The sequence below is a fragment of the Dermacentor andersoni genome, chromosome 11, assembly GCF_023375885.2.
Source record: "Dermacentor andersoni chromosome 11, qqDerAnde1_hic_scaffold, whole genome shotgun sequence".
NCBI classification, from domain to species: Eukaryota; Metazoa; Arthropoda; class Arachnida; order Ixodida; family Ixodidae; genus Dermacentor; species Dermacentor andersoni.
In genome coordinates, this window is record NC_092824.1 from 54,304,327 (window position 1) to 54,328,592 (window position 24,266).

The following is a 24,266-nucleotide window of genomic DNA, read 5'->3' on the forward strand; positions in this document are numbered from 1 at the left end:
GTGTTGATGATTACACTCCTGCGAAAAATACACACAAGCAGCAAAGAAGAATACACTTTGTTGCTGCTACTGTGTATGGTTGAGCTCTGTGCCACCAGGTGGCTGCACCGTGCAGACCATTCACATTTGCCCTTCTGCTCATCTCATGGCTCATCCTGGCACAGTCAGGCGGCCAGACCCTGTCCCCTTGGGCTTGCGTTTGCCCTAATACCGGAGTCGCCAAACGCTTTTGCGTTAGTAATCTTCCGGTGTAAAGTGACGGCCACAAACGCGCAAACCCTGGCGCTGATCGGATAGCGGCAGTCCGATGCGCAGCAGGCAGCTTGCTCGTATGCTGCCTTGCAGAGGGACACGATGTCGCAGCTCGACATATTGCCAGTCGCTAGGTTTGCAGTCCACAAGGCAACAAAGTCGAATCATAGTGCTCGCGAAAAGACTGAGACCGACTCTGACCACGGAGCTCTCGCCAAAATGGAGTACATTGTAACCCAAGCAGACGACGCTTGCTGTGTGCCGGAAGTGCTTAAGTGTACTGAAAAATTGTTCTTGTGCCTTCCCTGTACGTTACTTTCTTTTTATAAAAACAAATTAACTAACATTCCATCTATTACGAAGATCATTTGTTTACCATAAAGTTGGAAAAATTATCGATCACGCGCCCTGGTCAGCCAATCGGATAGCTTGCCCCACTGACGTCATATGGGTGATTTCCGTCATATGGGTAGGGGCGGCTTAAAATTCCGGCGAGCAGCGTGCTGCGATCGGCAGCGATGTGCATTTTTAAAACCTTATAATAAATTACACGCTTTACGCGGAGCACTTAGATGTGTCAATTAATGATCAGAAGGACCTACTCTAACGACTCGGTATGTTTGTAGAAAATCGTCAAAATCGTTTCAGGGTCCCTTTAATTGATCTCAAAGCTTTGCCATTTCACGAGGTTTATCGACGGTTTGTGCGGCTGTCACGGCAGCTGTGCTGTGTATTATGCCGGAGTGCTGAGGCTGTTTGTCTTTGCTTGTCTCTAACCCCCCCTTGCCCACCTTCTCTCCCCTCTCTGCCTGGCTGCCGAAACAGAATGGCCTTCTTCCATTCAACAAGTGGGAGTTTGTGGTCGCATGGACATTCCGAGAGTGCGGCGCCCTCTACCTGTTCCTGCACGCCTTGTGGAACCCGACGATTCGGTGGCGCGCGGGACTGTATCGGTTACGATGGGGCGGTGCCGTGGAGGTGGTCAAGCCAGACTCTTAGTGACCCCCCTGCTCCCCGACCTCTAGGGAAAAAAATATATATATATGTGCCGCGACGTAGTGCGCAGCTGACTGCCGCTATTGATACAAGATTGCGAACAAAGCAAGGAAAGGAAGGAAAAAAACAAGTGCCGGCCACGGAAGCTGCGGAAAGTGCCCTTTCTTTACCCGCTGCCGGTCAGCCCAGACCCGCAAGCCTTCTTCCAACAACGGCAGATCTTTCATTCCTCCGTGGTTCCTCATCTGCCGGGTGTGCGCCTTGGCTTCCGGGCGGCTCAGTTGCTCCCCAACGAGTGGATGCAACGCAGCGCCCATCGTGTGCTGACTCAGTGTCGTGCTGCAATGGAAAGACGGCAGCAAGCAGCAGCCCCTAGTCGGCGGTGCCAGACGTTTTATTGTTTTTCTTTCTTTCTTTGTTTTACTTGAAGTGCCGGGAGCTCGTGCTGGTTGCGCGTTTCAACGGCTAGACTGGATTACAAGTGCGTTGGGAGCGAGTGTGCATGTGTGTGTGTGTGCCAGACCTACGTGTGTTTTGTACATAGAATGAAAGGAACTTGTAGCTCTTTACTCTTTCCTTGTGCCCTCTCTGTCATCTGTAAGATGTTTTTTTTTTCCTCTTCTTTTTTCCCCTGTGTTGTTACATTTGGTTGGCATCGTTTCCTTCACACTTTTGTTTGGACTCATCACGTGTCTCTGGGACCGAAGAATGTGGCGTACATGCACCGTGGGACACACAAACCGTTGGTGCCAGAACATTGTCACCACTCCGAGATTTGTTCACGGACATCGCGTTCCTTTTCTCTCCTTTCTATATTTTTTTTTTCTTCTGCCATGCCTTGTTACTTCCCCAGTGACTTTTTAACCAAGCCTGAGGTCAAGCCTAGCATATGCGTTGTTTCTGTTTCCATTGTTTGTTGTTCCTTGTGGGTTTGTTGGTTGCTTGTTGTTTTGAGTAAAGAAAAAGACCTGACCATGCCTTTTTCTTTCTCGAAGCACAGTACAACAGCCATAGAAAAAAAAACTTTGCCTCCTACAAACTCGCAAAGGCTAATAGACTACGATGGCTTTTATTGTATGAAAGATGATGGAAATGAAGTCTTAGATGCAAAGAACAATGGTGTGTTGCAGTGGTCCTGGTATTGCCAGGAAAAAGAAATGTGCTTTTGAGTGATGTTCTCGTGACGTCATGCATTGCTGTATATACAAAGTATAAAAGTGACCAAGGAGCTTGTTGGTGTGTGCCATTGAGTGGCACTCTTTGTTTTGCGATGGAACAATGTCTTAAGAGCAAGTTGGATAGTGTCTTGGAAGTTTTTTTTTACTTTGGCATTGCCTATATGGTCTTTGCAGACGTTATTTATTCTAAGTGGCGACCCTTCAAGCCCAACACAAAGGAAGCAGTGGGTTTCCAATGGAACAAAGAAATATGCCATGAAGGTTGTCTTTCGCCCCCTGCCATTCTGGCAGAATGTAGTGCCTGAAATTTTTGCATTGATTTCTCATTATTAGGCTCAATTTGGCTGTTTTCCGTGCGAAGCTCCGACTGACATGCTGACTTCATTTGAAACACAAATGGAGAAAAATAAGAGATTGTCTGGTCAGGCAGGTAGTGTCTACAGGTACACGTCAAAGTGAACACAGCTCTAGTCAGAAATTACAAGCGACTGTTTTGAATTGATGAGTGGATGCTTCAAAACTGGCATTGCTGCATCAAATGTGACAAGTGGGTCGGGCAAAAAAAGAATCGCGAGGAATTTAGGCAGCTAATGAGCGGTCTTGCAATGTCTTCTCTTCTCTCTGCCATCTCTTGCAGTGGAAACTGTGACGACACATTCCTTGGGACCGGAGTTGTTGCGCAGTTTAGTTTTTGTCTCGCTAATGTATCTCCCCATGGGTCTTCCACTACATGCTTCAATTTCTGTTCAGTAACAGCACTCGATCATCTTGCAATGCAGCAGCCCTGTTCCATCTAACCTTCTGGCAAACTGCAACATGCACTTTAAGTTGGGTGCAGGAGCTGTAAAAGCTGACAATTTTCTAAAACGTTAGGTTAGGTTAACGCACGCGTCGCGCACATGATGTGCCTGCTGCGCGTGCTACGCTGTGAAATGGTTACTAGCGCTAACAAGACTAACGAAAAAAAGTTGGGACAGGACTGGGTGCTACATAACTAGTGCTCTGTCCTGTACCAACTTTCTTCGGTTAGTCTTGTTAGCACTAGTAACTGTCACAGCAAATGCGTGGACATCAACTGGCCCAACTTTCTGCGTTAATTGCACACGCTACCCTTTGCAGCAGCCGTAAATGTATACAGATTGCAGCATCTTCCTGTTATCTATCGAGAACATAACGTGTAGGCTTCCTTTTTCACGAGGCAGGAAAGACAGTTTAACAAAACTAGGCCGACAAGGCGACAACAGCCAGCCTGCTATTGTTTTTGCTTGCGAGACCCTGATCCAAGCTCTTGCCATGACCGAGCACACTTCCGCAGATGAGCAGGTCTACAGACCGAAGCAGACTGCGCAACTTGTCTGGACCCTCTTTTTCATTGTCTGTATTTTGTCTCCCGAAACCACAAAGTGTTTCTTCCGGAAACTTTACATCAAGTATCGAGTCTCTTTTTAATAAGCGATCTTTCTACCGAGCTTTGTATACGTGGGCTTTTACAGCAAAAAAAAAAAGAAGTAATAATAAATGTTGTTTTACTACATCTTAAGCAGGCTCTACCTGCTATCTTTAAAAGTGCGGCAAAAAAGAAACGCATTAACAAGTGACGCGTTACTTTTACCCACTGACTGTAATAGAAGAGTTACATGAAGCCTCCTGCGGGTGCTGTTTCAGAAAGCATGGCATATTTCAGCAAATGTACAGTCTTCATAGAATGAAAAGCATGCAATGGCGGTCCCAGTTTACCTATGCAAAATGGATTTGCAAGCAAACCTGCAGTCGTCTCGCAGTAATTCAGACTCTGGCCATTCAAAATTCATATGAACTTAATCCAAATAGTTTGGTTGGCCTGCTTGCTTTTAGTGGGATCTGGATTCACCTAATTAAAACGAGGTTATTAAAATTTCTTGGCTTCCTAGGGCATGGCAGCGTCATCAAAATGGCTGATGAGAGAGAAATCTACGAGCAATAACTTGGGAATTTATTTGCAAGAGCAGAAATACATCCCCGAGAAGACATTAATAAATAATGAGTTCACATTGGACATTCAAGCTTCATGCCACTTGGGCTGAATGCCCGCAACCCTGTTATGTTTGTGGTCTAGGGTGTGTGCTGCAGTGGCCGTAGTGTGAAGCCCAGGCTTGTCGCTCACTGCAGGAAGTTGCATTGTTTGGGCGATAAAAAAAGAAAAGTTCCTATATTAGCCTGTATACCTTTTACGACTTGTTCATTTTTGGTCAATTCAAATGATAATTTGCAGGAGTTTTGAGTTTTTGCAAGTCGGCTGCAGCTGCAAGCGAAATTATTGTGCCGCTGTGCAAGTTTATGCGTGTGCCCTCGCGTCAGAAAAACGGTCGGATTTGTCAGGGCGCTATGTGTTGCTGCAGAAGGCTTAAGATTTAGGCTGTTCGGCGAGACGTTGACTCTGGCTGTGCGGCCTCAGCAGCTTGTTACTCGAGGCAAAAACGAAGGAAGGGAAACGGCCTACCTTCTTTGCTAATGGGGAAAGATGGCAGGATGTTCGATGTCTTGTTTGATACACGAGCGCCGCCTTTCTGAAGCCCACAAGCCTGCGTGTCAACATATCGCGCGAGCGTTCTCGCATGCACACGTGCTCAAACTTTGTGCAAGAGCAACGTTGTAATCAAAGCCGACTCCCTAGTGCCGGGAGAAGCCACAATCCCGGGGACTCTGCATAATTTGAGGCACAGACATGGCCTGTGGTAACCGCAAAGAACAAAAAGTAAATCAATAAAGAAATCTATGGCATGCGCTGTTTGCTACAGGCAAACCTCGGTTTGTCTCATTGCCGTGCAAGGACTACATTCAACCCTGCTTTCCGCACTGTGTAAAACAGTCAGTTCAAGAGTGTCCGTGGTGTGTTCTTTTAATCCTGCATTACAACTGAGGTGTATCAGTTTGATTCTCATTTAAGAGTATCTCTATGCTCTCGTAAAGCAAGCAGCCACGGGAAGCTTGCCTATAACATTTTCTCGTCATCGTAGACCAGTAGGCTCACATGCACCAAGCAGGCCGTTTCCAGTAGGCTCAACCCCAGGTTCTACAACCTTTTAGGAGCACCCTCCGTCACTGCCTAGTTACCAGTACTGTCTGCCCAGACACTCTTGTTTAGCGGTCGTTTCCGTAACGATTGTAACTGCCACATTGCTAGCCAACTGGATACTGGCCTGTCTCGTGCATGTGATGTTGTCACCTTTTCAGTATGACCTCTCCACTGTGTGTTTAAGGTTTCAGGAGGTTGCACAATCCTGATCAATTAGTTTACCACAAACGTTCAGTTTTCTTGTTTTTTTTAATACCCTCTCAAGCAAAAGAAGATATTCAATGGTACTCCAGCATATGCTTTCGCTGAAGTGTGAAGCCTTTCATAGACAGACTGCTTAAACACTGAATAATCTGCAAGAAACTTCAAGTGCTATTGGCTCACTCATGTTGTACATTTTATATTTTGGGGGGGGGGGAAGCCTGCGAAATGTTTCTGTTAATGGGGTGTATGCAATAGCTGTCTAATGGAATGCTGTGACCTTGGACAATGCAAATTGCACCCATGAACACATCTGCTGCTCCTGCTGTCAACTGCTGTTCTTTCTGGGCCATCTATAAATCTCTGGTTTATATTGGACTCTCAACAAAATGGCAGCTTCACATTTCTGTAGGCCTGAGACAAGCTTTCAGTAAGGTAGCCAATGACTACGTTGCATGGATGCAAATGCACTGGAGCACTACCCATTGTATATAGTGGGTAGTACCCAGAGCACTACCCACTATCTACAATGGGTTGTGCTCTGTGTAGGGTTCAGCACTGTCTACACTCTACGGTATGTAGTGGTGAGCCCTATTCGACAAATAGTGTGATACATAAGCTTGCGCTCTCTTCTGCTTCCGATTGACAGATGAGAAAAGCTGCATCTCAGTTTAGAGAACACATTGTTACAGGTGGTCAATGTTCGTGCGCCTCCTATTAACGAGAGATTGTGTGCCATGTCAGTAGTTTGACCTTCCACACTCGACTTGGCCATCATATCAGCATCTACAGTTATGCCCTATATTCTACGGGCGACAGCTGACTGGCATTGCAGCTTTTGTGCACAGTCTTCTTTGGTGCTTTCCAGCTTTCTTTACAACGAAGCATTGCATCACTTTGCATTGCCCAAGGTTTTGCATGCTGCAGCCCTGTTCGTCCTTTAGTAATGAGCAATTTTGTTGGGGCCATTGGTTTGTGCTTTTGATGTGATGGCAGTAGGGAGAATGTTGTCGTTGAACTGAATTGTGCTTTGCTTTCCTTTTTCTTTCTCTCTCTCTCTCTTTCTCTCTCGCATAGCTCTGGTAGTGTAAAGATGGAGCAGAGGAGACTGCCAGCAGCCACTAGTGAATTAATTGTGCCCATTTCATAATTAACAAATGGCAGTTTGGCATCTGACCTCTGCTCTAGCTCTAGCAGAGCTGAGACACTCTCTTCACATTCTTTCAGGATTTGTTTGCTCGTAAGCTGTGTGTTCATGTGTCGGGATCTCTCCTGCTAAGACGATACTGCGTTGCTTTTTACCTGGTGTCGCGTAAGGACTGTGCTTTTTCAAGTGGCAACTGTGCCCAATGTTGCCGCCTCGACAAGTGGCGGCGTTACTGTGAAAGACAATGAAAGTGGGGCAGGGAGGGGGTATCAAGTTTTCTAATTGACCAGTACTACCATTGCATTGTTCTTGATTTCGAGCATTTTTTACAAGACTCAGCCCAAAGTGCTTTTTGTTATTGCAGCAAGCAAACAAAGGTGACAAATAAACAAAGTATAAAAAATAACGCCCAATTCTGTGGCCTCCATCTCTCTCGCCGAGTGTCCTTAGTGTGTGAGTGCAGGTTTGTCGGTGCCATGGCATGGAAGTAGGGCCAACCTTGACAACATTAAGCTGTATTGCAACATCATATCTGTGCCTGTTCATGCTGGAGACAAGGCAGTGGGGCATGCTGGAGACAAGGCAGTGGGGGAATATGGCATAGGCACTAGGAATAGCAGGGGAGAGTTATTAGTAGAGTTTGCAGAACAGAATAATATGCGGATAATGAATACCTTCTTCCGCAAGCGGTATAGCCGAAAGTGGACATGGAGGAGCCCGAACGGCGAGACTAGAAATGAAATAGATCTCATACTCTGCGCTAACCCTGGCATCATACAAGATGTGGACGTGCTCGGTAAGGTGCGCTGCAGTGACCACAGGATGGTAAGAACTCGGATTAGCCTAGACCTGAGGAGGGAACGGAAGAAACTGGTACATAAGAAGCCGATCAATGAGTTAGCGCTAAGAGGGAAAATAGAGGAATTCCAGATCAAGCTACAGAACAGGTATTCGGCTTTAAGTCACGAAGAGGGCCTTAGTGTTGAAGCAATGAACGACAATCTTGTGGGCATCATTAAGGAGTGTGCAATAGAAGTCGGTGGTAACTCCGTTAGACAGGATACCAGTAAGCTATCGCAGGAGACGAAAGATCTGATCAAGAAACGCCAATGTATGAAAGCCTCTAACCCTACAGCTAGAATAGAACTGGCAGAACTTTCGAAGTTAATCAACAAGCGCAAGACAGCTGACATAAGGAAGCATAACATGGATAGAATTGAACAAGCTCTCAGGAACGGAGGAAGCCTAAAAGCAGTGAAGAAGAAACTAGGAATTGGCAAGAATCAGATGTATGCGTTAAGAGACAAAGCCGGCAATATCATTACTAATATGGATGAGATAGTTCAAGTGGCTGAGGAGTTCTATAGAGATTTATACAGTACGAGTGGCACCCACGATGATAATGGAAGAGAGAATAATCTAGAGGAATTCGATATCCCAGAAGTAACGCCGGAAGAAGTAAAGAAAGCCTTGGGAGCTATGCAAAGGGGGAAGGCAGCTGGGGAGGATCAGGTAACAGCAGATTTGCTGAAGGATGGTGGGCAGATTGTCCTAGAAAAACTGGCCACCCTGTATACACAATGCCTCAAGACCTCGAGCGTACCGGAATCTTGGAAGAACGCTAACATAATCCTAATCCATAAGAAAGGCGACGCCAAAGACTTGAAAAATTATAGACCGATCAGCTTACTGTCTGTTGCCTACAAAGTATTTACTAAGGTAATTGCAAATAGAATCCGGAACACCTTAGACTTCCGTCAACCAAAGGACCAGGCAGGATTCCGTAAAGGCTTCTCAACAATAGATCATATTCACACTATCAATCAGGTGATAGAGAAATGTGCGGAATATAACCAACCATTATATATAGCTTTCATTGATTACGAGAAAGCGTTTGATTCAGTCGAAACCTCAGCAGTCATGGAGGCATTGCGGAATCAGGGTGTAGACGAGCCGTATGTAAAAATACTGAAAGATATCTATAGCGGTTCCACAGCCACTGTACTCCTCCATAAAGAAAGCAACAAAATCCCAATAAAGAAAGGCGTCAGGCAGGGAGATACGATCTCTCCAATGCTATTCACAGCGTGTTTACAGGAGGTATTCAGAGACCTGGATTGGGAAGAATTGGGGATAAGAGTAAATGGAGAATACCTTAGTAACTTGCGCTTCGCTGATGATATTGCTTTGCTTAGTAACTCAGGGGACCAACTGCAATGCATGCTCACTGATCTGGAGAGGCAGAGCAGAAGGGTGGGACTAAAAATGAATCTGCAGAAAACTAAAGTAATGTTTAACAGTCTTGGAAGGGAACAGCAGTTTACGATAGGTAGCGAGGCACTGGAAGTGGTAAGAGAATACATCTACTTAGGACAGTTAGTGACTGCTGATCCAGATCATGAGAGTGAAATAATCAGAAGAATAAGAATGGGCTGGGGTGCGTTTGGCAGGCATTCGCAGATCATGAACAGCAGGTTGCCATTATCCCTCAAGAGAAAAGTGTATAACAGCTGTGTCTTACCAGTACTCACGTACGGGGCAGAAACCTGGAGGCTTACGAAAAGGGTTCTACTTAAATTGAGGACGACGCAACGAGCTATGGAAAGAAGAATGATAGGTGTAACGTTAAGGGATAAGAAAAGAGCAGATTGGGTGAGGGAACAAACGCGCGTTAATGACATCTTAGTTGAAATCAAGAAAAAGAAATGGGCATGGGCAGGACATGTAATGAGGAGGGAAGATAACCGATGGTCATTAAGGGTTACCGACTGGATTCCGAGGGAAGGGAAGCGTAGCAGGGGGCGACAGAAAGTTAGGTGGGCAGATGAGATTAGGAAGTTTGGAGGGTCAACATGGCCACAATTAGTACATGACCGGGGTAGTTGGAGGAGTATGGGAGAGGCCTTTGCCCTGCAGTGGGCGTAATCAGGCTGATGATGATGATGATGATGATCTGTGCCTGTTCGGCTCATTCAGCATGTGCTTCCATTTGCTGTTTCCTTTATTGTTTCTGTTCCTACCAAAGATAGACGCACTGTCACTCGTGTTCATGAAAAATGCCATATTGAGAACCTTAAATGAGTTCTTCAGAAGTTTCAAGATGTTGGGCCTTGCACAGCTGTCATTTCTTTTTTCACAAGACGAGCACTCGAATGGCACCATCAACAAACCCAGGCTCGGGGGGAATTCAAAGGTTGGAGAACCTTCTCCATGCAATGTAGTAGAGGAACATTAAAACTACCTTGGCTTACAGAACTTCTACCAAGAGTTCTTGCCTGACATTTTGTTAGAACTGCAGCCTCCATGCGAGCTACTCTTCAAAGGCAAAATAAATTTGTACGGCAAAAAGAACAAGAGACAGCTTTCTTGCAAAGCAACAAGCTTCTGACCGGCCCACCTGTCCTGATACGCTATGACCCCTGCAAAGCAACGGTGAACAAAGTCTGTTTGCAAATAAGAAGTGGCAAGATGTACTTGGCTCTGATTGCAAGCTCCTACAAAGGTTTCATGGCAGCAACCAGCGGGGTTCATACAGTTGTGTGTCGGGCACGTGGGCACAAGGATGTAGGCCTCAGTCTTGCTGCTACGGGCAACTCCAATAACTGTGGTGAAACAGAGGCCCTCGAAACATTTGCATCTGCGGCTTAGTGCTTTTGAAGCACTGCGGGAGCTGTCAGGCAGTCAGGCCTTGCCGCTTAGATGTTTTACGTAGACTGACAGTGCCGAGCCGGGCTCCCTTCTTACCTCTGTTCTCTACCTGTCCTCTTTCTCCCCTCCCCTCATTGCACCACAGCTGACCACAGTTCAGGTGTCGGCAGCCTAGACAGTTGCAGTGCGGTCAGCAGCGATTTTCTCCCCTACCATTTCCTTTGTTTTATTTATTTTACTAAATAACCAATTGCCTACATACAAAGGAGCTTTCCTCAGCTGTTGGACAGTACAGCCATAGCGATGTTGGTGCAGTACTGGTGCACTTCTGCAATGTAGTGGAGCGCCCTGTGGTCTTTGCCTCATGATGACGGCTCCCTGCTATGAACCACAGCTGGCTGGACAGAGAAGCCTTGGCTTTGGTATCTGGACTGAACAAGTTCCATCAGCGTCGGTGGGGAACTACTGTGCACTGTAGTTACAAGTCACTGATAGGCTTCAGGCGAGGTGTGCCTTCCCAAGGCTCTGTCCAGGTTATGGAGGGCCATTAGCTCTTTGAAACTACCCGTTCACACTCACCTGCAGGCCAGGAAACAGTGCTGAAGGCCTCGGCAGGCTTCCTCCTCCAACAAGTTTCGCACCTGAATACTATATTAGCAGGCGTACTCCTGTTGAAACGCGGCGGTGGCGCGTGGAATGGAGGGGCTTTAGTTGAAACAAGTATGCCCTGATGTGTTATCAGCAACAACTGCCCTCATAATGAGAAGATCCCCTGCACACAAGCTTAGTCAATGGCAAAAATTTACGGACCATGGGATCCGAGAGAATGAATATATCTGCAGCCTCAAAAATCGGTACATGTTAATTTTCAGCCTGTAGTAGTATGTGCGAACATGATGTTGTATGGTTTTACTGGTTGCAGTAAAAGAACTGCTAAAAAATATTTTCTCAGGTCCCCCTGGTTTGCAAAGTTTTGCAGGTGCCGGTACATACCATTCTTACAGTAACTTCCTCACCAATGGGAGGAGAGTGGGCATCCTTCGCAGTTCAGTGAACTCTGCTTTCATGGCAGCTGTCTATTGTGGGGTTCGCGTGTGGTCGTTAAGAATGCCCTGCAATCGCAATAAGTACTACTTCTGCATCTACACTAATCTTGCATAATTAAATGATCACAAGTTGTTACGCATTGGCTATGAACTGGCAATGCCATTACAAACAATGTCACAGACTGCACTGTGGACAAAGTTTACTAGAAATTAGCAAGAAAAATGAAGGAAGAAAGGGGGCTAAATTTTTTAACGCCATAGGAGGTCAAGAAACAAAAAAAATCCTGGTAGGAAACTAGCAAATTCCAGAAATGGGTCTAGGTAAATTTGTAAAGTAAAATTCAAAAAGCTACTTGCTTCATGTTCAGAGAGCGGTGTTTACCAGTGCCTGACCACGTGCGGAATGACTTGCACAGGGCAAGCGGAGCGTTGCATTGTCACCAGATGATTTGAGCACGAAAGGTGACCGAGTGAGAAACCCCTCCCCCCCCCCCCCTTTTTTTTTTGTGCTTCTTGCCTGCACACTGTGCCCCGCGTGTGGGTGCAGGTGTATGTCTGAAAAACCAAAGATTTTGTACCGCAGCAAGAATAGGCATGTGCGGTTAGCCATTGAGGCATGCCATATAAAGATTAATGCAGAATTAATACATATAGAATGTCGATCCTGTAGCGTGACACTAAGGTTTTGTTCCTTGATAAACATTTAACAGGCTGTACTTTGTTTGTTTGCTTTCACATTGCCGGGTAAATGCATGTTGCTCGTACCATATTATGTGGGATGCTTTGCCAATAAAAATTCAGTTGCGAGTCAATCCCTGTGTTCTGTTCTTCACCTTACTGTTTCTTCTTTTGCTAATTACTCTGTTATATCAGTCTCCGAAAACGGTGTGTTTTGATAGCCGCAGAACAAAAATCAGTTTAGGTAGAGTCGCAAACATTATAAGCATTTTCAGGAGCTTGAGAGGGTTGACTAGGTTTCGTGAACGTGGGCGCAAATCACGTCGACCACATGTCTCAAATATTCAGCAGCTGTTGCATACAGGCCATGCAGCTAGCATCTTTTCTACTGGTGTCCACACATTACCAAAATTACTTGATTATACAGACTTCAAAGGTACGAATTAAGTAAACTTGTTTCTCCTGATGTCATCAACCAGATCGATGCACACAACGTGAGGCAGATAATATGCATGTGAATTCATTCTTAGTGGTTCTTTTGCAAGGGCGTACTCGATCGGCGAACTGTAGCGCACACCATAGAATAAAGAACCAACCACAAAAAATGAAGAGGCAGAAAAATGTAATGCTTTCCTCACTTTGTAAAAAAAAAAAAAAAAAAAGGAATTTTTACTCTTAACCTCAAAAGACAATGATAAGGGGAAAAGTGTGGTGTACGGGCTTTAATTGGTTAAGCACAGTTGCATGTGCCTTACGTGATTTAGAAACGATTATGAGCACTGCATGTGGCCATAATTTTATTTTTTTCCCTCCGCTACGGATGTTTATTGGTAATTGCATGTTCAGATGGCAATATTCAGCACAAAGCCAAATGCACCTTTTTCTGTGCAGCTTTGCAAGTTCTGCATGTGGAACGGACAAAGCGCGATAAGCATCGAAAAAGGCATCGCTACAAAATCGCTGGTAGGTGCACTACGGGGCACCTAGCTATCTTCTAGAATTTAGTTGCACCCATTAATTTTTCAGGCCTCGTTTCAAAGGGCGCTACAGGTGTTCTGTGGCCCTACTGCAGGCTTCAAAACAGCAGGCAACGTTTCTGATCTCAGAACGCTGGCATTCGAAAGTACATTCCTCTCTTTCAGAGGGCGGACAATGGTTTGTTTGTTCGACGGACAAATATTAATTTAACAGTGACGTCTTGCAAAACGTACGGCAACGCTAAAGAGAAAAAAATTCGGAAAGAAAAAAAATATTCACAAGGGGGCACCCGGGTTTGAACCGGGGACCTCTCGATCTGCAGTCGAATGCTCTACCACTGAGCTATACCCCCGAGATGCTATGGCGTCTTACTTATACACATTTTAACAGTTTGCATTTGCGTTTTGGAATGATATTTTGTCATGATTTATTTTGTCCCGTAGTGTTCGGGCTTTCTTTTTTTAATCTTTCATCAATATAGTGGTCAATCTCCGGCATTCGAGTAACTGAGGGCGGGCGAAAGGAATGGTACAAGGCGCTTGTTACAAAATACGACGCCTGTTTTATTTAGCATTTGTGTCGTGCGGTTCAGTAGATTCTGTTACAGCTTACTCCGTGGTTACAGCAGACGTACAGCAACAATGCGTGCATCTAGAAGTTCTCTTTAGCGCTGAGGAGCCTAAAAGGCGAAACCACACCGCACCAGTTGGTTCTTTATTCTATGGCGTTGCGGTGTACTTTCTCACTGCATTACAGCGTTGTAGCTCACTGCTAAAGCTTTTCTAATCCTGTTCACGTAATCACCACGATATCGAACGAGCTGCACGCGTACGTAGTACATTAGCAGTTACTTAATTGAGACTTAATTGAGACGAATAACTCCAACTACTAAAAACTGTATGTGCCGGTAAATCTAATGCCACGTACTATGGGTAACCACGGGGCACACGCGTCTGCGCCCTTTTCGCCTGTTGCTGCTGACTCTTTGCCGCACATCACCTTACAGATTTGAAAAGCTACGCTGTCAAAAGTTCCAAGCTTCCCCGGATGAGACTGGTCATAAATATGAATTAAATGGCCAGCTGGGAGAGTGTGAAAAAAGTCGTGACCGAAACTTCTGCGGGCAATCTGTATGAATCTGTGGTGACCAGCCGTCGGGCGTACATGCCATAAGGTAAGCATGACATAGCTCTGTGTGCCGGAGGGAGCGCTTTATGTTCTGCCAACGCCTCCTTTATTAGGTTCTGCCGGCTTTGAGGACCAGGGGCGGTTTTTCTATTAGGCGCGATCACTGTACACATACATGATGCAACATTTTCGTAGGGTGTGGCTGTTGATAACCACTGCAACTGCTGAGGGGGGGGGGGGGGGTATGCAATGCTTTATTGCTTTAGAATAATGGGAGTAATGGTAATATTGGCAGCACGCCGCCGCTAGTCGTATTGCCGTTTCTTCTTCCCTTTGCCGCTCCTCGTATTCATGCGCTGCACCTCGGGAGTCGTATACCTTTGCGTTGCGTATCATAGCAGTGCCACAACAACATTGAAGCCAGTTGCTAGGCTAATTCTTTTACACACGAAAGGCTATAGCGACTTCCTAGGTATACTTTGAGGCGCGAAATACATTTCTTGAAAAGGGAAGATGATGAATACAGAATGTATTGCGCTACAAAGTATACCTAGGAAATCTAAGCACCTACTTGCCCAAGAAGAAGTCCTTTTGGCCATGGCGACTTCGCTCCCCACATCACAAGCTGCCGTCGCCGTGGCAGCTTGCACAACAGTAATCTTTACTGGGAAACGTATGTGGGGAGCGCTACGTGGTTCGCATTAGAGACTTTTAGCGTGTCCGCTGTTCCGGCAAACGGGGATGGTTTGGGCGAATTGCCAGATGGGTGGGCGCGTAAATGTGAGCGGCCGGAGCGGTGCAGCCGCCTGGTGGCTTAGTGCTCAACCAGACAAATTATATTTGCAGTAACCTACTATATTCTGCTTCGCTGCTGGTGCAAATTTTCGGCAGCGGTGTAATTGTGAACACGATTACGCCGCTGTCGAAAATTTACACCAGCAGCTAAGCGGAATATAGTATTTGGCTGTGTTTATGTGGTTGAGCTTTGCACCACCAGCTGGCGCCACCAATCTGGCCTCTCACGTCTACGCCCACGCTCATCCGGCAAACGCTCGCGCTTGCAAGAATACCGACGCACTAAAATTCTCTATTGTTACAGGAGCGCCTTATCACCATTTACGTGGATCGGATGCTTGTTTTGTGCTTGTTGTTTACCGAAACGAATGCTGTTCTGTATGTTGTATGCGTGACTCCAAAGAATGTATGCAGCTGTTCGCTTCATTCAGCCTCTGCCTTACTGGGCTACGAACCACTGTTTCTGCCCACATTTTTGCTAACGGACGTGGACAGAAAAAATACCGACTGCTGCGAGGCTTATAACTTCGTTGTAAAATAATCATCACATATACTGCAGGACGAAGTGAAGACATATGGGATCTCTGGGCGACAATGTCTGTAAAAATTACTTTTTTTTCCATAGAAGGAAAGAAAGATCATGAAAAACTGACAGTCACAAAGCCGACAGATTTAGCAGTGCGCTACGTCCAGCTTTATTGTAGCTATTGCTCTTCGTGCTCGTTCTTTCATTTTGTCTTGCATCCATCACATATGGCTGCAAGTCCTATTATCCCACGACACCATCCTCCGCCATTCTATACTTACCACGTACTCGTTATGTGCCCAACATCATTTAATAATAAGTTATTTCTCATCTCAACTAGAAATATCGGCTATCCCCAGACAAGCCAGGCAATTGCGACATGGGCCGGTATAACATAAAACAATTCCGATCACTTTGTATTCCCAATTGGCCCTCCGTGGTCGGGCAAAATGGCTCGGGCCCTGCCCATATGGGCTGGTCCCGAATCATTCTGACCTTTCATGGAGGGCTAATGGCGAATTTGGAATAAAAACTGCTTGGAATAGATTTACGTCATATATACCGGCCCATGTAATTGCTCTGCAGCCGTTTTTCTAAGCATTAGGGATTGAGACACCGTTAAATAGGCAGGTGAAACTGGAAACGGAGCGATGCATTGCAGTAGTTACGGAATTTTTCGCGTTTGAATTAAAATGATGCTGATAGTACGTGTGTGCCCCAGCGTACACATTTGGCGTTTTGTTTTTGCAACTCATGAGCTACAGCGCACCATCACAATGAGATGCGCCACTTACATCACCTAATGGCGTCTTCAGTGGCTTACCCAGAAATTTTTTTCGGGGTGCACCCACTTGACCAGGGAGGGTGAGGGGTGCTGGGCAAGGCACATACTAACAAAATTTTCAGGGAGTGGTGGGGTGGGGTGTGTGAGCCCGGCTGAACGGTTAGCGCATCAGGCTGCTGTACTTAGGTAACAGAGTTCCTAAATCTTTGCTCACTATGTAATTGCCAATGTATAAATATGTGCCGCACTTCAACAAAGCTCTTTCATGGCGACATTGGTCACTGCAGATGCGGGACTGGGTAGATACCGCGTCTTTGAAGTGATTCTTTGAAGCCGACTTGGACTAGTGGATACGTGCCACATATCACCAATGAACCTCTTCGATGCTAACTTGGGTCACTGGGTGTGTTCCAGTATAGGAGTACTGTGTCGCTGTTCAATGAACTTCTTCGACGCCAACCTGGGTAAATAAGTATGTGGCACTGGGAACGTCCCGCTCTACAATGGCGAAAAAGATACCTTAAATTTCGCCGATGCTGGGCGGAATCGAATCCACGTCACAGGAGTTTCTCAAGGACAGCAACCGTAGGCACGAGCAGGGTGCGGAACAAATGCACTGGGTATGTGCCGCTCTTAGATGAACTTTTCGCCAACTTAGGTCGCTGAACATGTGCCGCGGAGTGTGCGGCAGGCGAGGGAACAATTCTCATCGTTCGCAGGCTCCGGCGCGCCACGCTTGTCATTTCGGCAGTGCCACTAGATGGCGCAGCGTGTCCAGAAAGAAGCGCGAGGAGCCCGCGGTTGGGCCGCACGGCGCGCCATGCATTTCGGAGGACACGCGCAGGCTTCACAGCGGCGGCGCTAGATGGCGCCGAGAGTTGTTAGGGAAGCGCGAAAGAGGACTCCCGCTGCAGAACAGGCCTCATATATACCTCGTTTCGGCGGTGGCAACACGTTATGTCGCTATATAGATTCTATGCTAACGCATTGCCGTTGACATGTCATCGTGAGATGGGTCCTACGGCAATGTTTTCTCCGGAAAAAACGGACCTTCTCGTACACCACATCCACATCAGCGACGCCAGACCTTGGCGATGCGACCCGAGGCCCTTGATCAACCATAAACGGGCCTAGCTGTTAGACGAATTATTGGGGCGCGGTCGAACCGTCTACGTCTCCATGTTCATTCCCAGTTGATCTTGCCGCAAAACGAGACGGATTCGCACGCCTGTGCGTCCACTATATACCGCAAGTTGAATGCCATGACGGCAAGAGACTCGTATTTGATTCCATCCATTCAAGAGATAACCTAGGCCCTATCAGATGGCACGTTTTTCACTAACTTGGACTGCGGTCGCGGCTATTTGCAGACACAAGTACATTCAGACGATGTAACCAAGACTGTATTCACGTGCCCCTGTGGCTTGTTTCAGTTTGTACGCATATCTTTATGGTCTAAGCAGTGTTCCAGAAAATGACTAGGCGAAGCAAAACACAAGTTCGCTGTTTGGTACTTGGGGGCCATCACAACGTTTTCACGCTCCTTTGACGACTATCGAGCATTCGCAGATTGCACTATAGCGCCTGCACGACGCTGGGCTGACTGCTCATCCGGGGAGAGAGAGAGAGTAAAACTTTATTCAATCTAAATAAAATAAGGCACGATGGTTGGAGCCCCTATTCCAGGGCCCCACTGGCACGAGCGGCTCGCTGGGCTTGGTCCAGAAGAGCCAACTGGCTCTCGCGACCCTCGTCCGCAAGCCATGCCTCCCACTGCCTATTCCTCATTAGTGGATGTTGGTGTAATATGGGACTGTCTATGTGCGGAGGCCTCCTGGGGCACTCCCATGTGATGTGTTTTAGTGTGGGTGTGTCTGTGCACCACGGGCACTCGTCAGTGAACCTCGTGGGGTGTATTCTGTGGAGGTGGTGCAGGTTGGGGTATGTATTCGTCTGAATACGACGCCAGTCCCTCTCCTGTTCGCTGTTTAAATCGGAGTGAGGATGTCCAAAACGTCTCCGCTCCTGCCTTTGCTGTAGGAGGATGTCACGAGAATTCGGTGGAAGGACGTCGCTAGGCCATGCCGTTGCTCGGACGTTCAAACCTCGAGCAATACGGTCTGCCCTAGCGTTTCCTGCCAGTCGCTCGTGTGCCGGACACCAGACGATAGTGTGGTGCCCCTCTAGTTGAGTGCCTAAAATTTTGATTATTGATTTGGGTGCCGTTCCTTGTGATATTCCAGCTTTTGGCCACGCCGAAGATTGACTTGCTTGGCTTCGTGGTGGATAACTGGGCGTGTCGCCTCAGTCCAGGTAAGCTGCGCGTTCTCCTAGAGGGTATAGTGCACTTCCCTGGGCTGCGAAAAGCCCGCAGCCTATGGTGCTGCGCTGCTAAGCACGAGGTCGCGGGATCAAATCCCGGCCGCGGCGGGCGCATTTCGATGGGGGCGACATGCGAAAAATCGCTGGCTCTCCCTTAGTCGAGAGTTAGATGCAAGCATGAAATGGCTACCAGCAAGGCAGATTGGTTGGAGATGCTACTAGCCATAATCCTAAAATGGGTCTAGTGCACGTTCGCAACGACACACCCCACCACATCACACCGCACCACGTCACACTGTGCACTGTCCGCAGGAGCGTAGCCAGGAGGGGGAGGAGGCTCATGGACCTTCAGCGCCCCCCCCCCCCCCCCCGAAATTTTTTCGTGCTGTCATGCACTGTCGACCAAAAATCCCCTGGCGCCGGAAATTATTCTAGATTGCAAGGCAGTCGCGCCACACGTCGCTCCGTTTGCAACGTGCCGCACGAGACGTTGTTTGCGCCAGCCAATAATATCGCGAAATGAAAACACGTTTAGAGCTGCGCTCAAATTTTGCATTAAGGAGTATCGTAATCGTCGGTGATATTTTAAACATTTTTGTTTACATTACGTCTTGCTCGGTCGGAACCAAAAGTGAACGAAAGAACGAGCGAACGAACGAGCGAGCGAACGAACGAACGAACGAACGAACGAACGAACGAACGAACGAACATGATCGACCTACTTTTTCATGAAATTCGCACAGACAGCGCATCATTCAAACTGCCTGCTTTCAGATCCAACAAAATACGGACACTCGGCACCAGGGCATCGAACCGGAACTCAACCTTGAAAGAAGAATAGTCATTTTTTGCTCTATTGGAACTGGGAACCAGAACATTACAATTTCTTTTTCTCTTCGGAGTGAAACCGAAAAGAACAAAGAAACGGTTTTCGGTACAGGGTGGCCACCTTTTTGCAGGGTTTCATCCATTACCATGTAATTGTGGCTCAACTATGCTACCTTACTTGTTAATACACGCAATCTTCCCTTAACCTTAGGAGCAGCACTATTAGTGCAGTTTTCAACGTATCGCATCGGGGGGCAGACATCTTAGTGATGCGCTCATAAGTATATACATTGGTTACCGTCAAATATATTTACGTTAGTTCCTACACTTACCGTTGAAATAAAGAAGCGCTTCCTAGCCGGATGATGACTTTTAATCGCACAAGTTTAAGTAGGTGCTAAAGAAATGACATATTGCTTGTGACATATGTTCGTCGGTTTGCAACGTGATTGTTAAATCGAAGCTTTGTTCGCCTACTATACCATGTTGTTGCAAATGTTTTATTTATAATAAACGGGTATGACCTGCTCTCTTGGTGGTGACGCTGTGGAGATAATTACGAGAGAGAATGGGAATTAGCACAGCGCAAATTAAAATTGCTCGGCCAAAAATGTCTCGCAGAAATATCTTATACTACAGTCCAGGACCCGCTTTCTGTGCTGTGACTCCCCTCTTGACCTCTTCCACTGCTGAAAACTTGCAGGACGGAGGACAGCGGGCAGGCTGCTTGTAATCTTGCGTCTTGGTCAAAATGTTCGATCGGTTCCTGACATTGAGCCTCAAGGCAGTGTCCATACGCCCACCTAATTGAGAGTCATAGAATTTGGCAGCTCGTCCTTATCTAATTCCCGACAAGTGAAGTCGTCAACTTGCATATCAGACAAAGGTGGAAGAGGCGTGAAAAGAAGGCCTTACCTGCAGCATTGAGGACCTCATTACAAGTGCGCTGGAACCGTCCAAGTAAACCTTTACATACACAACAAGACGTACGAATTTCGACATAGAACTTGCGCGACTTCGAACTATTCGTAGAAGGGCCGAGAAGCCATACAGGCGCACCAAGTCAATTCATGACCTCATAGACGCTGGACGTATGCAAAAGAAAAACCAACGTCGTATGGAGCGGCTGAAAGAACAACGGTAAAAGACGTTCTGTGAATGCCTTGACCCTAGCAAGCCACTGCCTATCATACGGAGGACGGTGCACGGTCCTGGCTCGTCTCCACAACAACGACATCCATTCTGCGCCCTAGCCTTCCATCAAGGCCGTTCGCAGGTTGATATAGCAGAATATTTCTGTGCGAAGATTGCGGGCATAGTGTTGTCACCGTCAATATGGCGAAATTCTAGGCGAGGTTCCTGCGACACGCTTCCTAGAATTTAATGTGTCCTTCTCACTTTAGGAACTGGTCTCTGCTCTGGCCGCCAGCGGGCGCCCATCGTCGCCAGGGCCGGACGGCATCACCTACGCTGCATTATGCCACCTAAGTGAAGATGGCCAAGGACGACTTCTGGAATGTTACAACCAGTCATGGAATGATGGCGTCGTTCTTGAACGGTGGAACTCCAGGCGTTTGGTGCCACTCCTGAAGCCTGGAAAGTCGGTACTTGACATCGCATCCTACCGACCCATTGCGCTGTGCACCTGTGTTGGGGAGGCCATGGAAAGAATGGTTCTCAGAGGCCTCGAGTGATATCTTGAGCGCCACAAGATATACCCCGAAGCCACGGCTGGATATAGAAGAGGCCGCTCCTCTCTTGACAACGTCACCGACCTCGTGACGTCTGTTCAACAAGAAAAAGACCTCCCACATATATTGGTTGCACTTTTCCTCGATGCGAAAGGCGCCTTTGATAACGTAACGCATGAATTAAGCCACTCTTGATGCCCTAGAAAATAATGGAATTGGTGGACGAATGTTTCGGTTGATTAGGAGCTATCTGTTCCAAAAGATCCTTCTTCGTGCAAACTGCGGATGACAAAACCGCTGACCATTACACTTGCCGTGCCGTCCCGCATGGCGGGGTTCTCATGCAGCTCCACTTTGTTCAACCTTGCAATCATTGTAGTCGCCGAGGTTCTACCACATACGGTCAATATTTCCATATATGCTGACGACATATGCATACCTGGTCCTCGGCAGTTACACTTCCCCAGGTGCATGCACAGCTTCAAAAAGCAGTGACCCTGACATTGGCGTGCCTATAGGCCCCAGCATTCCGACGGAAAAGTGTACCTTAGTCGCTTTTACCCACAAGTCCTTGACCTGGTACCCCTTTTCTATTGACTACCAAACAATTTCACATTCAAAATCTCGCCGATTCCTAGGCGTTATTATTGACAGAGACCTCCCCTAATAGAGCCCCCACATCCCATACTTCAAGAATAGACTTACCTCGCCGGTAAAACGAGGGGCACATCTGTGGCGTCTGTGCTTCAACTATACAGGACGCTGTTCCTAGGATAGTTGCGATATAGCACATCAGTGCTGTCCAATGCTAACAAAACTAACACCCGTGTCCCACAGAGCATTCAAGGCCAAGCTCTTCGAACATGTCTGGGGCTACCTCGATGTGCTTCAACCGTAGCAACAGTTGCTACCGCGAGAGCCCATCCACTAACTACTTATACATAGCTGTCGACGCACTCCGGGCTCATGTTCGCCATATATCCAGAGCCCCTGACCCCGATCTCGCCCGCTTGCCTGAGAAAAGACCCAAGGCAGCGTTTTCCAGATCAGTCGCTACTAACCACTACCCTTTGCCATTGGGACACTCGCAGCGCAGGCAACAAGAACGCCATCTCCTCTGTGGTGCGTGAAAAAGCCTCTTGTGTACATTGCTGTTCCAGGAATTGCGAAGAAAGCTAGCCTGACCCCCGCGGCCATCAAGCAGATCACATTGGAGCTTTTGCATAGTTCGCGTACGCTAACCGAATCCTCGTTTCCACGGACGGTTTGGTCTCGGAAAGATTGGCGGACTTCACGGGTCACGACATCTGCAAGTTCCGAACTCGCCGCTCCTCGTGGTGCTGTAGAACATAGTGAAAAATAATTATCTAACAAATGATGGGCAATTGCGACTCGAAAGCAGCCCTCCAAAGCGTACGAAGTTTGCGACGTGGAAATATACGACTAACTGCTGTCCCAAAACAACGAAATTTGATATTGACACGTGTACTTATTCGTTATCGGGCGACCACGTTTCGCCGCCTAGCAAATGTTATCGCACAGCGCGGGACGCGCCTGCATGTATCCGAAGTTTCTGGAAAGTTATCGATGCTTCTATCCGCTGTCTGTTCTCGCCGAACCTTGTGTTATCTGATTTCATCGCCTGACGCGAATGGTGTAGAACTTTGTAGAAGGCACGCGGGTCCGAACGATTAGTCTGGAACGTTCGACGACTGCTGTATAAAAGCCGACGCGCTTGACCCGCCGATCAGATTTTCGACGATCGCCGACTGTGTTCGCCGCTGTCGCCATTCTTTGAGTGTAGCCTGTTTTCGAGGGCAGAAGTTCGCCCAATAAAACGCTAGTTTCGTCTTTTGCAGTTGGGCTGCTTACTTCACCGTCACTACCACGTGACAATATTGCGTTTCTGAAGGAGGACAATTTTTCAGTGGCTGCCGGGACATTGTGGCATCGTTGGTAATCACCTCGCCGATGCAGGTTTCATGGAGCACCGACAATTCTTATACCTTTATCGAGAGTACGCTGCAAGAGAGCTTCGCAATCTCGCGCGTACCATCATGTTGAGTTATTGCATCCATGGAACTCTAACCGTCGATTATACAGCCTCGACCCATCACTACAACTGATGTTACCAACAAAACTTTCACGACGTGACGCAATACTACTGTGTCGGCTGTGGGTAGGAGTAGCATTCACTAACTCCTACGACTATCGCATTGGAATGGCGGACTCACCCATGCGCGCTAAGTCCAAGTGCGATGAGACCATCGATCATCTTCTGAGCCACTGTTCACGCTTCGATAAACAGCGTCAGACTCTCCAGCATGCCTGGAATAGACTGGACGATAGGCTATTTACATAAGCAAAGGTCTTGGGAGCCTGTTCTCGGAGCTCATCAGCCCAGAAAGTCATTCGAGCTCTTCTACAGTACCTGAAGGCGGCAGACTTATGAGTGCCCGACTTTAGATATGCTGCATGCAAAAGGCTTAGTGCATGTGAAAGTGCGATCAAGACTCGCGTCTTCTCTTTCTTTATTTCACTTCCCCACCCATCTCCTTCCCCACGTGTAGAATAGCAAACTGGACAAAGTTTGGCTAACCTCCCTGCCTTTCCGTCCTCCCTCCTCTCTCTGCGTCGAAGCTGGGTAAAGGCTGTGCACTCACATATGAGGTGGAAGACGTCGGTTCGCATTCCGATGTTGCACCTCAAACGGCGATTTGTAGGTGTGTTTCTTACGCAATAACAGGAAGTCGGCCCTTTGGAAGTGAGTGCCAGCCTCACAGGTGTCAGAGCCGCGCCCGTATTTACTTCCCTTAAGCAAACTTCGGCCGATCGTCAGCAATAAAATCATACAATCCATGCCGCATCAATTAAAACTACGCTACGACAAATAATCGACGCCCTTCAGCTGGTATACTCTCTGATTTAAGTACGTCATCGGCGCTAACAGCTGCAAGAAATTATGCAAGCTACAGACAGTCTCACTACAGTAACCGCTGCCTCTGCATGCCCG

At 47.3% G+C, this 24,266-nt stretch overlaps 1 protein-coding gene, 1 long non-coding RNA gene and 1 other non-coding gene across 3 annotated transcripts in view; 1 reads left to right on the forward strand and 2 right to left on the reverse strand.

The window, feature by feature from the left end:
* Positions 1-7,235, forward strand: part of GlcT (ceramide glucosyltransferase) — a 79,645-nt gene extending 72,410 nt beyond the window's left edge. Inside the window, exon 9 of the mRNA XM_050167826.3 lies at positions 1,078-7,235. Coding sequence (XP_050023783.1) covers positions 1,078-1,251 — 174 coding nt within the window. The 3' untranslated portion in view covers positions 1,252-7,235. The remainder of the gene's footprint in view (positions 1-1,077) is intronic.
* Positions 5,892-11,624, reverse strand: LOC140214059 (uncharacterized). The gene is made up of 2 exons (XR_011890975.1): positions 9,789-11,624; positions 5,892-7,367 (listed from the first exon to the last, which is right to left on the reverse strand). It is a non-coding gene; the product is annotated as an uncharacterized lncRNA (long non-coding RNA).
* Positions 11,625-13,459: 1,835 nt separating this feature from the next.
* Positions 13,460-13,531, reverse strand: TRNAC-GCA (transfer RNA cysteine (anticodon GCA)). Its single transcript has one exon. It is a non-coding gene; the product is annotated as a tRNA-Cys (tRNA).
* Positions 13,532-24,266: the final 10,735 nt, after the last annotated feature.